Raw genomic sequence first — 17,431 nt, 5'->3', positions numbered from 1 at the left:
TTCTCTCCAGAATGGTCTGTCTTCAACTTGGCCTTTAATGTCTGTCAGTGGTGCATTCATTGCTATTGTAATTGAGTCCATCCACCTTGCTGCTGGTCATTTTCTTCTCTTCAACTTTTTCCAGTATTATTGACTTCTCAAGGGAACTGTATCTTTGCATAATGTGTTTGAAGTATGATAGTTTGAGCCTGGTCATTTGTGCCTTGAGTGAACATTCTGGATTGATTTGTTCTATGATCCATTTGTTTGTTTTCCTGGCTGTCCATAGTATTCTCAAAAGTCTTCTCCAGCACCAGAGTTCAAAAGCATCAATGCTTTTTCTATCTTGCTTCTTTAAAGTCCAGATTTTGCATCCATAGATTGTCACAGGAAAAACCATTGTCTGAACGATTCTAATCTTTGTACCTGTTAACATGTCATGGCATCTAGACACGTCACGTAGACACGTCATGGTCAGTAACTAGAAGAGAGAAAAGAAAACATTAAGAGAGTCAGCTTTGAAATGCTTTTGTGGTCTTAAAGGGCCCCTGTCTGGGAAAAGTTAAATGATGAGAGAAAGAAGAATAGCAAGTGGATAGGTAGTCCAAAACTCTTAGAAATAAACCTGGCTTTAAAAAAGGCATTTTTTGGTCTTTTCCCTAGCTGCTGACTATCTACCTGAGATCAGGTAACCAACTACCTGGAAATCTGTAAGACTAATTAAAGATAGGGAACTAGTGGGAAAGTACTCCGATTATTGGAATGCAATCTTTTTCTTCCTTGATGAACAGTTTTAAAATAAAGTTTGGAAAATTCATTTGACTCATTAAGCCATCACTTGCAAGAACCTGGAAAAATTCAAAAGGAAGAACAGACCAGGCCTATTCTGCAATAAAAGAAGAGAGGATTTTTCCTTCTGATCTTTTTATTTGATAGGGGCACCAAATTGGCCCAGCCCTCTGGTGCCACTTGACTTCCTGGACTTCCTGGACCAGTATGATACTGGACTGTTATGTGAGTTCTCCCAACCTTGAAACTGCCTCAAGTTCCCTTCTCAGATCAGCAGCCCCAGTGGCACAGGGAGCAGTGTCTGATCTGCAGGTCTCCTGATCTAAGCCCTGTGACGTCTGACAATTTGTTGCTGCCTTTACAATGTACTAGCATTCCATTCCTCTTCTTCACATCAAAGCAGCTTTTCTGGCTCTAAGCCTGATTACTGCCTACATGTGTTAAAAAGGTTTTCCTGGAGAGATCCAACACATGATGGAAGCTTCATACTGATAGGCTGTCAAGCAGCAATAGCAATCAGCGTGTGGGGGAAAACAACAACATGCTGATGTGAAACCTGCCTAATTCTTTATTCTTTCTTAGTCAAAAAGGCTATAAAGTGAAGACAGTTTGGTTTCTGGCATTGCTTATGTGAGTGATAGCATAATCCTCAAAGCATCAGATCCAAGTTCTGTCAAGTGCATAATTTAGTTCACTGGGCTGGTTCACACATGCAGAGATGAACAGTATCTAAAATACAAGCATTTAAAATACGTATTTTTAATACCTTTGTATTTTGTATCTAAAATACTTTTCAGAAATTTTTTTGTATCTAAAATACATTTGTTCGGGAATTTTGTATTTTAAAAATACATTGCTGAAACCAAAATACATTTCAGCCAATTACTGCTTTGTTTTCTTGCTTTTATTGCAAGCAGGCAGCCCATTGGCTTCCAAGCATCTTCAAGTATGTGCTCTGTTCCTCCATCTCTGCCCTCTGAAGTTTTACTTTGCTGCTGACTGGTCAGCCAGCCAAGTTTGAAAATCAAAGGGGGGGAAGAGAAAGGCTGTCTATGTTAATAAAATGGGAAATGAGGGGTGGGGGTCATGGGAGTCTGGGCATGTGAGCAAGGAGGCAGGCCCCCCCCCCATTTTGGATGCAAGAGAACTCCCTACCGCACAGTTTCTCTGTCCCTCTAACTCAGAGGTGTAGCAAGGTTGGAGTGGGCCCAGAGACAAGATTTTAAAATGGGCCCCCCTCACTGAAGCTCAGCTCATGAAGTAAAGAAATCTTAAATGAGGCTGAATAGTGGTAACAAAAAGCATACTAAAATTTCATTCATATATATATATATATACACACACACACACACACACACACACAGACACACACACACACACACACACCTATGTGCCACAATAGAACATCATCCTAAATTATCTTTTAAAAGATTTTGTAAATTGCAGATGATGCAAGTCATTTAATGGTACTAGAGAAAGGCATGCTGTTCTGGTAGCTCCAGGTCTTAACACTCACATCAATTTTGAAGAATGAATACAACTGAAGGAAGCCTGAGCTGGGGGAGTCAGTCATGTGACTTTCCTCGGGGGGGCAAGGCAGTGGGCCCCCAGACAACTGTCTCCCCTTGCCCTATAATAATTACGCCCCTGCTCTAACTGCAACTAAAAGCCTGGCCTGACGAGGCTGAAGTTCTTCTGGTCAAGTCTCTGTGTAAATTTGCAACTTGCCTAAAGCGTAGGCAGGTTGTTTTGCAGAGCAGTTTACAAATATCTCCCTGTATGTGTCCCCTATTGTTTACTGTGGCTGACAAATGGTAGCAAATGTCAATTTCTTTCCACTCATGAAACAAAGCATCAGCATACTCGCTGTCTGAAGTTTACCATTAGAGAACTTTGTGTACAGATTGCTGGAGGGCATGCAGAGTGCTGCGCTGGCTTTAAATATTACCTGGCTATGGTGGGAGTGGGACACATTGAGGTGATTCTCACGATCGCCAAGAACAGGCAAGGAGGGCGCGGGGAGAAGGCTGCTTTTACCTCACCTAAATGTGGCCAGAACTCATTGTGTCTCTCATCTCTGTGTGTCCTAGGGGTGTACGCAGCTGGGTTAAGGGTGTGCTTGTACCCTTAAGCTCGGTTTACAGCCAGGTTTAGTAAGGAGGTCAGGTGATATGGGAGCACCAGGATCTGCAAAGATCCCGACACTTCCCACTACCAGCCTGCTCTACCCTGGGTTAGGCTGTTCATGAAAACGGCCTCAATATCACTGTGGGACACAGAGAACAATACAGGAAATCAAGCAGCCCTGCTTGCTTAGACGGATTGAAAGCTTCTAAAGCTTTCTATGACTTCTTTAAAAAGTCATATTTTTCCTCACAACAGCTTGTAAAGTTGGTAACATTGGGAGGGAGGGAGGGAGGGAGAAGCACCTCACAGGAGCAGATGATTCCATGTACAGTATCCCAAGTTTGTTTTTCCCCATTTTATCCTCACAACAATCCTTTGAGGTAAGCTAGGCTGAGAAATAGAGAGTGGAATAGAAATAGATCACCCAGTGATCTGACTAGGAGGGCTTCATGACTGAATGAAGGCTTCAACCTGGGTTTCCCAGTCCTCATTGAACAACCTACTCACTACACCACATTGGCTGATGGGGCAATTAGAATATTTCTGATCTGTAGAAGGATACACAAATAAATCCTTTTGATTTGTATATAAACTAGAACCTTTTTTCAGCCTTCTTACTGAGTAATAGCTTAGGTTTAGGGGAATCCTTCTGAGTCACTCCTGTAAAACACCCCCCCACACTTGTTCTCAGTGCTTCAAGAATAGCATATAGAGAGGAAAGTGGGGAGTAGATTAATTGCGGTAAAAGGAATAGATCTCCTCCCCATATGATTTGACCATATGATTGCTTAACCATAAATACAACTGGTTGCTCATTTGACTATGCCACAGCTATAGGATTACAGCCTTTGCCATGACTAACTTTCAGTTATTTCAATGGGTCTATTCTAAGCAGGATTAACATTGGATACATCTTGTTGTATATTGATTTCTATTGACATACTTTGTGTATATTCCTCCAGCACCACCCCAAAAAATCCAGTAGACGCCCATGGAATAAGAATGGAGAAACATAGCAAAAAGAAACAGGGTATTATGTTGTTTGGAATTATTGATCTGATCGAGTGTTGAAAAATTAGTGTGTTGGATGGGTATCCCAATGTCTGATGGCTACTTTTTTTAGATATTACACAAATCTAACATCAAGTGGTCCCATGGAACAGTTATTTTCCTTTGCTAGGATGATTCACAGCCCCAGAAGACGAAATTTGAGTGATTTAATCTTTGGAAAAGTTGTATTGCTTAAAGGAAATGGAAACATGTTTGGATAAGTAACAGACATCTCAAAATTGTTTCCTTTTTCAGGCATTGTATTTTGCATTTTAATATGTATTTTACAATACTAATTTGTAGTTTGTATTTTTATTGGCTGTTTACCAAGTATTTTGTATCTAAAATACATTTGCTCAGGTGTTTTGTATCTTTAAAAAACACTTTTACAAGTATTTTGCCCATCTCTGCATACTTGCCCACTCACTGTTTGATGATGATTTGATTGTGACCATACTCATCAAACACCACAGCTGGAAAAGCACAGTACTTTTAATGGGTGTCATTTCACACATTCAGCTGTGAGTCATCAGGTACTGAGTAATTAGCACAACTCCAGGCATTCTTGGATGAGTCTGATTATATAGATCTGGGGTTGCCATATGGAAAAGAGGACAGGTCTTCTGCACCTTTAAGAGATGCAAATAAAAGGGATTTCGACAGCTGCAGCTTGTCATGCAGGGGAAAGAAAACCAAAATATGCTGAAATTCCCTCTTCTGTGCATCTGTTAAAGATATAGGAGATCTGTCCTATTTTCACAAGGCAACCCTACCTATCCACATGCATGTGGTGTGGGTTTGACAATGAGACTCCATTGTGCCCTTGGTGATGCTTCAGCATGTGGTATGAATGCCTCAGCCCCATTGGACCAGATCAAATGGTTGAAACTGACATCTATACTTTATTTGAGAGGGAGGGGTGTGTGTGTGTGTTTATATAGATAGATAGGTGCATGCTCACAACAAAAAATGGTATATTTATGGCAGATTCATTGTACTTTAACTTAATGACTGCTGAAGGGGGAAATATACAATGAGGCAATTCTTACGATTGGCAAAAAGCGGACTAAGGGAGCCTAGCCCACTTTTTGCCGATCATGTGCTGCAATGGGAGCCATGTGGCTCCTGGCAGCAAAGCTCAGTAATTCCCCCTCCCCTTAACTGAGGTTAACAGAGCAAGCGCTCCATTAACCTCGGTGTTTTAACTGCAAAGCAGCTCGGTGTTTAGTTGCAAGCAGCCGCCCAGGCTCGGGGGTCTCTCCAGGATGCCCCGTGTGTTCACATGGGGCATCCTGGAACTTCTGGGGGCCACGCGGACCCCAATCCCCACCGCCACCGCCAGCTCCATGACGGAGCCGGCAGTCATGTGGGCAGCCGATCCAGCCGCCCAGGGCTGTCTGGGGATTGTCTGCAGCTCTCCCCGCAAACCCTCTTAAGGCGAGTCTCACTAATCGTGAGACTCGCCTCAGTTACAATGCTGATTGAAGTCTGAATTATCTACTGTAAGTTTCACAAATACAGTCATTTTAGGTTCCATACATGATTTTGAAAGATAACAAACATTGCTGTGTTCAAAGGCATGGTATCAAAACACCTAACCTTTGCCTACTGTTTTATATTGTTTTCTGTGTGTTTTCAAATTCTGATTTGTAAACATCCTTGAGATGTGAGAAAAATGGGCAAGAAATCAAATAAATAAAAGTTCATTTGATGGGTCATAGAGAATTCTCAAAGATGCCATGCATAAGGTGGAGCATGCTCACGTATTTGTAGTGGGCGTTGTATGAGGGAAGCAGTCTCAGGTGCACTCATTCAGTGTGGTTGGTCCCTATAAGCCACATGACACCAGGGCACAGCCCACACTTTCTGGCTACATGAATAGGAGTCTCTGCCTATCCATGTGGCAGTTATGATCAACTGTGGGCTGTTCACAGACTCGAGAACAATGTGTACTCATGTGCACAATCCCACAGAGCCCCAAAGCTTTTCCCCAAAAAGGTATTTCACCAAACCTAACTTCCATGCAGCCTTGGAATATTTTGCCTTTATTGGCCTTCATGACAAAGCCTCTTTATGCTCCCCCCTTTTAAATAGCTTTTTTATGTATTAAGTATAATAATAAATAAGATCACAAAAAAAGAAATCAAACTCCAATATGACAATATAATTAAATTACTTTAGTATCCAGCTTTATCTCCTAGTTTTCAGATCTCTGAGTTAAATACAGCACCAATTCAATTTCCTTAAACACTTGACAGGACCTATTTTCTCTGAGATTTCTTACTAACAGGCTTTCAGTCACATTAAGTGCTCAGAAAGTGCACCCAAGTTGTATTTTATCGCATAGGCCTAATTGAGCTGTCTGGGCTAAAGTAGCTGAATATAACAGAAATGTTTATTATACAAATCCACTTCATCTGAGGCTAGAAAAAAAAGCATCTCTGTAATTTATCTTTGCAAAGGGCTAGAAAAAGGCCTTTTATCACCTTTCTCATTTTGGTGAATTACATTTATGGAGTCCCTCTGCCTCTGTGAATCTGGTTTTGCTCTAGCCAATAGACAAGAGATGCCTCAAACATTTTGTGGCTGATTCTCGTTATACTGGTTGTCCCTAATTTCAGATTTTAAAAAATGTCTTAATTCCAGACAGTATTTGCAGTAAGCCAACTATGTCTATTTTATTTACAGCCACTTTCTGTTCCTTGTTTTATTTACAGCCTGTTTCTGTTCCTGTCCGGATCATGACACCCAAATTATGCACCTTGTAATAATGAAACAAGTTTGACTTTAAACCCTGTAGTTTAATACCTGTTTTATTTCATACACTTTTTGATAATTTATTTATATCTTTTAAAACCACAATCATGGGTATCAGCAGGACTTTTTGGGGGGCAACCTGTTCCCCTTGACCCTCCCTGGATGACCATGACCACAGTTCAAATGTACTTGATACGAATTGTATGAAGGGTTTTCCTTTGCAACAAGTTGGCCATAAGGGACAATGGTCAACATTCAGCATAGTACTACATGTCCATTATAGACACATGACACTGTACTGTGGGGCTGCTGCACCCCTTCAAAGGCAGCATTGGGGCTGCACAATACGGGCAGTTGCAAAGGTGCTTTGGTAACTTTCCCCATTTGGGACAAAGGGAAATCTGCAGAAGTGCTGCATGCACAATCACGCACTTTGTGCAACCCCAACACTGCCTTTGAGGGGCACAGCAGCCCCATAGAACATTATTACAGACATACAATACTGCACTAGATGTCAGCCAATATTGACTCTTTTTAGAGTTGGCTAGAAGTGCTGGAAAAATTGAAAAAATCAGGCCAGGCCAATTCCAGTCCAATTTTTATCTGGAACCATAGTTGATCTACCTGCCAGGTGTGCACCTAGGTAATTTTGGCACCTGAACCACCCCCGCCATGAGGTCCCCTGAAACCTACTTTGGTGGGGTTTCCTGCAGCCACCCCATGCCCACCCCACCATGCCAAACCTCCATTTCCACCCCACCCACCCCTGAATTTCAGCTGCCATGTGCACCTCATGGCCGAGGGGTGGCGGCCAGGGGATGAGCCGAGCAGGCCTCCCCACCCCCCGTGGTGGCCAGAGCAACTTCTGGGCCTGTCCATTCGGTGCTGGCCCTGTCCATTTAGCAGAGAGCTTCAAATATGAAAAAAGCTGTCTAGAGATAATACCAAATGTCATTCAATTATGTACAATATAAAACACAAAATAAGCATGAAATAACATAGAATCAGAGACTAGGCACTAAAGATTTGACTTTCATTCCAAAGACCTTTTTTCAACATTCAACCCAGATGTTCAGTCTTCAAAAGGTTATCTTTGGGCTCCCCGCCACCCGTGACAAGGCTATTCCAGCCACCTGAAAATATCCAGATATTCAAAAGCGTTCAGGAATATAGAATCCTCAAAAAAAGAATGATCTTTGGACTCTCTTTCATGGCAACCACTCATTAAAAAAATACTCCAGCCATCTGTATACAAAACCACCACCACCACCACAACAAGTTGTTCTGGATGTGAAAAATGAACACTCCACAGTTCAGTCAGGCAAAGTGAAAGGGGGAGATTCCTACACCTTCTAGCAAAAATGTTTACTAGGCCCAACGGCTCTTGATAATTGTGAGGCGCTCCAGTGCGCCTATGTAGTTGAAATAGATCATCGCAAACCCATGACGTCACAGACTTGCGACGATCTATTTCAACTGTGCAGGGGCACTGGAGTGCCTCACAGTTATCAAGAGCTGCTGGACCAAACTGATAGGCCCAGCAGTCACTCTGGCTGCCACCACCAGCGTGGGCATGGAGGCAGGCTGCAGGAGGCGGCCCTGGCCATTTTGAGGCCCCCTGGACTTTGGAGGCCACAGACTGGGGCCCCAAGGTCCAGGGGTAAGAGCGCCTCTGGCTGCACATTCAAGCCAAAAGTTGAATGGAATACCTAGCTGTACTGTGGCAATTCCCAATGCCCCAGAATAATGGGTGGAATGTCCAAGAGAATGCAGTAACCTGCCCATATGCGAGGCATCGAAATGAAAATATTTTTTAAAATCTACCATGGACTCAAGCATGTGATCATGATCAGACTTCTTAGTGACTGTACAAGTCTAATTGGAAATAAGCCTGTGTATATTAGGAACATCAAATCAAACCATGAGTCCATATCAAATCAAACCATTGATCCAGCTAGCTCAGTAATTGTCTACTGGCAGCAGCTTCTCCAAGGTTTCAGGCAGGAGTCTTTTCTAACCCTACCAGGAAGCTTTTCACAAGGGGATTTTGAAGCCCTTTAACTCACATCTCCTCTGTAACTTTATTTGTTTGTTTGTTTGTTTGTTTGTTTGATTGCATTTCTATACTGCCTAGTATAGAAATCTCTAGGCGGCATACAGATTAAAACATAACATAAAACAAAACATTTAAAATTCATAAAAACAGATAAAAATCACAATAGATAAAAACACATTTTAAAATTTAAAATTAAAATTTCAGTTTAAAAGCCTGGGAAAACAGGTACATCTTAAAGGTCCTCCTAAAAGCAAACAGAGAAGGATATGTTCTTATTTCAGTAGGGAGCGCATTCCAAAGCCCTGGGGCAGCCACAGAGAAGGCCCAGATCTGAGTTTATGATTGATTGATTGATTGATTGATTTGATTTGTATACCGCCCTTCCAAAATGGCTCAAATGAATTGGCGGCAACCATAACTGGACCTCTCCAGATGTTCTTAATATACGACAGGGTTCACAACAAAGAAGGCACTCTCTTAAGTACCCTGAACCTAAGCCGTTAAGGGCCTTATAGGTAATAACTAGCATTTTGTATTTCGTTCATAAACATATCAGTAGCCAGTTCAGTTCTTTTTGAATCAGTGTTATATGGTCCCTTCGGATAAACCCAGAGACCAATCTGGCTGCCGCATTCTGTACCAATTGTAGTTTCCGAACTATGTTCAAAGACAGCCCCACATAGAATGCATTACAGTAGTCAAGCCTAGAGGTTACCAGCATATGTGCCACCATGTTAAGGTCATTTGTCTCCAGAAATGGACGTATCTGGCATATCAGCCCAAGCTGTTAAAAAGCACTCCTGACCACATCCTCAACCTGAGAAACCAGGAAGAGTTTGGGATCCAGGAGCGCTCTCAGACTACGAACCTGATCTTTTAGCAGGAGTGTAACCCCATCCAAAACAGGCAGATCTAAACCATCTCTTGGATCCCAAACCCTACAGACAGTACCTCCATCTTGTTAGGATTCAACTCCAGCTTGTTATCTCTCATCCAGCTCAATATTGCCTCCAGGCAGGCATTTGGGGGCGGGGGTCATGCCATTTCCTAATGAAGTTGGTATAGAGGAATAGATCTGGGTGTCATCAGCATATTGATAGCATCCCAGACCAAATTTCTTGGTGATCTCTCCCAGCAGTTTCATGTCAATGTTAAAAAGCATTGGAGACAGTATGGAGCCTTGCTGAATCCCACACTTTAGTTCTCATTTTTCAAAGCAGTCTCCAAGTGACTCCATCTGGAATCTGCCAGAGAGGTAGGAGCGAAACCACTGTAATACAGTGCCACCCAATCCCACCTCGTTCAAGCGACCCAGCAGGATACCATGGTCAATGGTACTGAAAGCCACCAAGAGATCTAAAAGTATCAGCAGAGGCACAGTCCCTCTGTTGCTCACCAGCTGGAGATCATCTATCAGGCTCACCGAGGCAGTCTCAACCCCATAGCCCACCCAAAAGCCAGTCTTGAATTCTGGAAAGGATCTAAATAATCTGTGTCATCCAAAACTGCCTGGAGCTGAGAAGCAACCACTCACTCAGTCACCTTGCCCAACCAAGGAAGGTTAGAGATGGGTCTGTAATTAGCTAACTCTGAGGGATCCAATGCAGGTTTCTTCAAATAAGGTCTAATAATAACCCTGGAGAGGAGGGGGATGGAGGGGGTGCATTCACATATCGGCTAGATTTGCCCCCAAGTCTCTGTGAGTTATCGGGGAGCAGTTTACACACAATTCAGGTTTTTCATTGTGTGTTAGAGTGTAGCCTGATTTATATCCGGGGTAAAAAAAAAATCCACTATTTGTGGCAGATTTTGGGGACAACTTCAAGTTTTCAGTAAAGCCTCCCTGTAAACCCATGGTAAAACCTGCTGTGCATATAATTCCCTGGAAATGACAGGGATTGAACCTGGCATCTTCTGCATCAAAGCAGATGCTCTACCACTGAGCTCTTTGTATGTCCTGTTCCCACCACATGTTCCCTCTAACAGGGATTCCCAGATGTTGTGGACTACAATTCCCATAATCTGCAAGCTAAAGCCACTGCAGCTGGGGATTCTGGAAGTTGTAGTCAACTACATCTGGGAATTCCTTTTAGAGGGAACACTGCCCACCACCTTTGCTGTGCGGCTCAGATTCCCACCCTACTGGTAAGGGGAACGTGACCCCATCAAGGGAAATACTCAAAACCGGAACCTGGCCAGATCAAGAACATACCTTCATCGAGAACATGCATTGATTCTGCCTCTTCTTCCCGAGTTGGGCTCAAGAATAGTAGGTCTTGTGTTACCTGATGGGCACTACAGTTTCTCATCTGGGCCTTGACTTGGACTCACACACTACTACCCCTGCTACCTCTGCTCCAAAGTCACCAGAGGTGACTTTGGTGACCAGAGGTGACTTTGGAGGATTTGGTGTTGGGGGGAAGGACCAGTGAGGGTGTGGTGGACCCCCTAATAGCTGATACCTGAGTGGAGCAATTCTTCTGCATGATCCGCCCCACACATTGAGATTCTCGAAAGAGGTCCATCTCCATAAGCCACCAGCTTGTCTGGTGGTGACTCAGGGGCGGGCCTTAGTTGCTCCTGGGCTATGGAATACACTCCCTATAGACATTTGTGGTTTAACATCTTTGCCAGCCTTCAAAAGAGCCCTTAAGAAACATTTTTTTCACAGCCAGGCTTTTAGTAATCTCTGAATGTTTAAAATTGCTGTTTTTAATAGTTTGTTTTATTTTGTTTTTCTTGTGTCTGTTTTTGTGAACTGCCTAGAGCCTTTGGAGTCAGGCAGCTTATCAATCAATCAATCAATCAATCAAGTAAATATAAATATCTATCTATCTATCTATCTATCTATCTATCTATCTATCTATCTATCTATCAATCAATCAAATTTTGTGAGTAGTGTTCAGGATTCCCCATGTTCCACATAGGCACTAAGTCTGATGGTGTGGTCTCTTCTGTCCAAGCTCTCATCCAGGTATTAAGAATGTTATGAGGCGTTAAAAAGTATCACTCAGAGAAAGGATTGGGGTCTTGAGTCACTTGCCTCAGTAGCCTTAGGATGGCAATGAAGAAGTGCAAGGAAAGTGAAGAAGTAAAAACCAGTAGAAAGGAAGGTTAAGGAGATGGGAAGAAGCACGAAGCAGTGTGACAGAGGTAAAGAAGCTATAAGGGGGCATTACACAGGGCATTTAGAAGTCAGGCAGGCATACCAGTGAAGTGTCTTGATTAGAGTCCAGAAGTTTGGGTATGTTTAGAAAGAGGTGCCATGTCATCAAGTTTGGATAACACTGGCTAACCTACTGTGCAGCAAGCATGTCTAAATGACAGGCACGCTTGCTGCTTCCACAGCACTTTAAGCCCTGTTGATGTGGCTTGTGTAGGCAGGGAGGCTTTGTACTACCTAAGAAGTGCAAGCTTATGGGAGTAGCAATGGAAGTGCAAGCATGTACTTCTTAGTAGGCACGGGAACTCCCTGTCTTTGTAAGCTGCATTGGCAGGCTTGAAAGGGGCATGGAAGCAGCAAGCTCACCTGCTGCTTAGATAGGCAGCTTGCTGTATGTAAGCCAGTGTTCTTAATTATAACAGTATTATTTTTTTAAAAAAAAATGCTATTGCAATATGATGAGGATATAACCTCTAATGAGACAGTAACTAATCTATGCTTATTAAGAGACATCCCTGTTTTGTTAGCAAGGCCTGTTACTGCTCACTAAATCCTTCCTTTCTTCTGCTAACTTCTACTTTACTTAACACATTTTATTTTACTTCCTTTTCCCAAATGCCTTTTCATTAAAATGCAGCCTCTGCACTAGACTAACACTTTGATTGACTGACTGGGTTTTTTTTTTCCCTCCTCTGTCCACACTTGGCAGGCATTTAATAGTAATTAAAGATTTCTCAAATCTGTTCAAAGGGTACTCAGATAATCAACAGGCAGTGACTTTGATTGATAGTCACTGTCATGAACACTGGAAGATGAGACCTTTGAACAAATCTCCTTGAAGAAGCCTTTCTTGTGTAGGAAATATGCTCTGGACTCAACAGAGAGACTAATTTCCCCCATATGCCAATGATGCCAAAAAGGAGGACAGACTAGGAAAGATTTGCTGCAGCCTTCCGAATTTCTTTATGATCCCATTTCGCCCTGGGGTGTCTCTTCTTTTCTATGTTAGCCTTGGCTCCTTAGTGGTATGACATTTCAACTAGATATCCACAGCAATAAAACTAGCACTGAAGCAGCCTTGGCTGCTTAGGAATTAAGACAGAAAGTGAATCCTGTGGGTTTTAAAATAATGAGAAGAGATGGCAAAACCAACAGCAGTGGTAAAAGGGCAAGAACAGTTAAAGAGTCTCCATGGGTCATCTTCGGGAAACATATTATTTCTGTATACATTCTCTTGATTTAGTGCCTGCTACATAAGGGCTGTACTACCACAAAAGCTAATAAATCATTGCTCAGGGTGACAGCTTTAGCACCTGTGCTTTATCATACAGCGGGGAGCCTTGTAAATTACCCAGAGAAGCAACTAGTGGCTGTACAGCATGTCGGGGAGAATCATTCAACACCCATCTTGGCACGCTGATTAACTTCATTCCATTTTCAGTAGCATATAAAGCAAAAATGGCAGGGTGATTTACCCTTGTTCTGCAATTCAAGCATGGGAATGGCTTCCGGTTCATATAGTCAGTGACTACCAATCCTGTTTGAGCGGTGGAGGAAAAGTGGCATTTGCATGTGCCCTCTCCACCACGCACATGTTACTATGTGATGCAAGGGCTCCAGAAATGCCATCCTACACATGCAAGACAGCATCATCCGTCCTCTTCTTGGGCTGATTCACATGCTCTAGCAGGTGTATTCATAGAGCTCCGCATTTAGCAAGGCCATGGATGCAGCTACATACAGCCAGCCAGCACAAATCCTATTGACAGCTTCCTGGTGGCAATTCAGACAAGCTGAGCAGCTGACAGATGTGCTGCTAGGCTCGTGCAGATGGACACTAGGAAGAAATGCCTGTCAGCATGGGTGTGCTGCCTCCTGTATTGCTTCCTACACGGAGTGTTGTGTCCATGCAACCATGGCGTATGGAAGATTTCTCTCGCGCGCTCTCTGTCTCTTCCTCCCTCCCTCCCTCTCACAATTGCCCACACTGAAATGTCCACCAATCAGGTGGTTTCCTGTGGTGGTTTCCCTACGCACAGGAAACCAGGCCATTAGAGCCTCCACCCCTCTCTCTCCCCTCCTCTGCAGTTTCCTGTTCCCTTCCCTCAGTTATCCTTGCTTCAAGCCTGCTGCTTGAAGCCTACTAAGTTGAATCAGGGAGGCCCCATTCTGAATGTACATGCAGACACATTGCCTTGATACTTCTGCTCACAACAAAACTCAGTACACAGATGGATTTTTTTTAGAGAGAATACTGCTTAGAACATGGGGCAAAGCCAGCACTTTGCTGTCTCTGCTGGACAGAGGAGAGCTGGTCTTGTGGTAGCAAGCATGACTTATCCCCTTAGCTAAGTAGGGTCCACCCTGGTTGCATATGAATGGGAGACTTGATGTGTGAGCACTGTAAGATATTCCCCTCAGGGGATGGAGCCGCTCTGGGAAGAGCAGAAGGTTCCAAGTTCCTTCCTTGGCAGCATCTCCAAGATAGGGCTGAGAGAGATTCCTGCCTGCAACCTTGGAGAAGCCGCTGCCAATCTGTGTAGACAATACTCAGCTAGATGGACCTCTGGTCTGACTCGATATATGGCAGCTTCCTATGTTCCTATGTTTGTTTGCCACTTTGGCAGAACCTCTGTGGCTGGGACCCCTGACTCTCACCTTGTGAGGTTCTTCCCTTTTGGCTATGCACAGGAAACCACTGATTACAAGAAAGTATGAAAGCTGCTCCTGATTCGCTCATTATTCTGTCTCTTCCTCTGCCACCTCTCGCCTTCTTTCCAGTGCTCACCAACTGTCAGGCTACTAGAGCCTTCACCTTCTCCTCGCCCCCTGCTTATCACTCCCTGAGAGTTGCCATCCCTCCCTGATTAACCATGATTGTACCAAGGTTGCAACTACCTCATTTTAAGTTGTGCTGCTTCTTTATACAAAATATCTATATATAATACACTAAAGTCATAGGTTGCAAGCCCTGCCCACACCAATCGTAGGTAACAGAACAGGAGCACCGTGGTGATTGGGCAGTGGGTACCTCTAGACTACCCTAACATAATCTTGCCACTGTCTAGACTGCAGTCTGCTTGTTATTCACGATCGCAAATTCAGTTTTGTACAAATTCCCCTGAGTTAGTCCAAAAACAGAGATATTTAGGTGAGGAGTGTACAGGGATGTTAGGAAATAGGGATGTGCACAAACCTGTTCGGAGGCCCTTTTGGGGGCCTCCAAACATGTTCGAACAATGGGGGGTTCAAAGTTCAAGACCGGGGGTACCACTTTAAGGGTGGGGGAGGGTGCACTTACCCCTCCCCTTGCTTTCCCCCCACCGGCACTCGTTCCCTGTAAAAGCCTTGGGGGCAGCAGTGTACCTCCCTGCCACCCCTTCCTCCTCTTCGGCTGGAAGTGGCCGGAGGTACTGGGTTTGTGTGTGCATGTCATGCGCGTGCACATGCACTTCAGACAGGCACACACGCATCCAGTACTTTCAGCCACTTCTGGCCGAAGAGGAGGAAGGGGTGGCAGGGAGGTACACTGCCACCCCGAAGGCTTTTACGGGCAATGAGCATTGGCAGAGGAAAAGCGGGGGAGGGGTAAGTGCAACCCCCCACCTAGCTTTGAGCCACCCCTGCTCGGTTCCCTGCACATCCCTATTAGTAAATTAGTTGATATTTACATACAAAGGGCAAGGAATGAGAAATGGGGAAGTACCAGTTCGAAGACAATGGCAGAGGAGATCTCATAGATGTGTGGAGTAGTGGTTAGAGTGTTGCACTAGGATTGGGGAAACCCAAGTTCAAATCCCCATTCAGCCATGAAACTTACTAGGTGACTCGGGGCCAGTCACTTCTCTCTCAGCCTAACCAACCTCACAGGCTTGATGTGAAGCAAAATATAATTTCAAAGCACACTCTGGGCTCCTTGGAGGGACTTGCTTCTGAGAAAAAGTTGGAAGACTTAACATGTCTTTAAGGCGGGCCTTCTCTGTAGCTGCTCCTGGACTGTGGAATGCACTCCCAGCGGAAATTCGTAATCTTGATTCTTTACTGTCCTTCAAGAGAGCCTCTTAAAACCTATCTGTTTGGCCTGGCCTTTCAGGGTTTTTAATCAGTTTTAATTGTTTTAATACCTGGTTTTCAGGCTTTTAATTGTTTTGATAGTTTGATTGTTTTTTAAGTTGTTTTAAATTGGTATTTATATTTGTATCTCTGTTTTAATTGTTTTTAATGTTTTCTGTTTTAATTGTAAACCGCCCTGAGCCATTTCGGAAGGGCGGTATATAAATAAAATAAATAAATAATAAATAAAATAAATGTCTTTGTGGGGGCAATAAATGACTCTGTCAGCCCTTGAGGTCTTCTCTCCCTTTGTCTTTGCATAGATGCCTCCCCTCCTTTCCTTCTATGCCTTTCAAAGGTAAGGGCCAAAGCCTGGGCTACTGGTGTTTAGTGGTTTGCCCCCACTTGCAGTTATTTATATATGCTTCAGAAGCCCACCAAAACTAGGGCAGAGTCAAACTGACATGATGGCACAATGAATTTCAAGGGACTGAATATCATCTGTTTGGTCCACCTTCGGCCAACAACATCAAGCCAGGCAATTTATGGCAATAACTGTCAAATAAAGTTTGAGTACTATAATACCAACCCGAAACTCAAACTGAGATTAGTGTGTAACACAGACAGGCTCCAACTTGCCACTTGTTTGCAGGGAACAGTGACTTAATAGTAATGCAGAAAATTGGAATGCCCGTCATGAGCACACTGGGAAAAGAAATGAGTTTCAATAGACAGATTACAATAGGAGGAGGTCATTATACAAAGAGAATGAAAATTGCATTACAGGCTCAAGTGTAACAAGAACAACTTCTTAAAAGGTTGTCCGTTCTTATTTGAGTCTCAGTATTTTCTTCTAGGTTTTGGTTTTTTTTAAAGTTTCACTTTTTCATCACTTTGCAATCTTTGCAGCAGGAATGAGTTTCAGAAGATTAGTGCTTCAAACTTTCGGAAAATTGGAAGTAATTTCAAGGGAAGCCAGAACACTTTCATTTTAGAGCATTTTAGTGCCCTATAGTTTAATTGCCAGGCCATTCTGTGTGCTTTCATGCTTTCTGCTCACTGCTAGTCTCGCAAAATTGTTGGTCACAGGTGAACTAGAGAGCCAAACGCAAGCTGTTGAGAGAACTGGAGCTCTCACTATTGTCGACCAATCCTGTGATATCATTCTCACAGTGAAGTATCCGATGTGTATTCCTGGTGCGTACAGCCAAGAAGCAAAGGGACCTCAAAGGTCAACTAATCCATCCCTTTCTGCTGAGGCAGAATTCTGTTCCTGAGAGACGTTTTCCCATCTTCCCTCAAAAAAGAGCCGAAGGGCAGAAGATTACACATGCTTCCCAGGGAACGTTTCATGATCCTTAAGAAAAAGTTCTCATTGGGAACCTTTACCTAATATTTTAAAGCTACCATACTGCACTTTAAAGAAGGCCTGCACAGCCAGTGAACCCCCAAGTCAA

The 17,431-nt window shown here is 43.4% G+C and overlaps 1 protein-coding gene across 1 annotated transcript in view; it reads right to left on the bottom strand.

Moving 5' to 3' along the window:
- Window positions 1–401: 401 nt before the first annotated feature.
- The window catches only part of C5H4orf33 (chromosome 5 C4orf33 homolog), a 98,772-nt gene continuing 81,742 nt past the window's right edge, over window positions 402–17,431 (bottom strand). Inside the window, exon 9 of the mRNA XM_053253323.1 lies at window positions 402–460. Coding sequence (XP_053109298.1) covers window positions 454–460 — 7 coding nt within the window. The 3' untranslated portion in view covers window positions 402–453. The remainder of the gene's footprint in view (window positions 461–17,431) is intronic.

The sequence above is a fragment of the Hemicordylus capensis genome, chromosome 5, assembly GCF_027244095.1.
Source record: "Hemicordylus capensis ecotype Gifberg chromosome 5, rHemCap1.1.pri, whole genome shotgun sequence".
In the NCBI taxonomy this organism is placed as follows: Eukaryota; Metazoa; Chordata; class Lepidosauria; order Squamata; family Cordylidae; genus Hemicordylus; species Hemicordylus capensis.
This window is presented reverse-complemented; position numbering and strand designations above follow the sequence as displayed.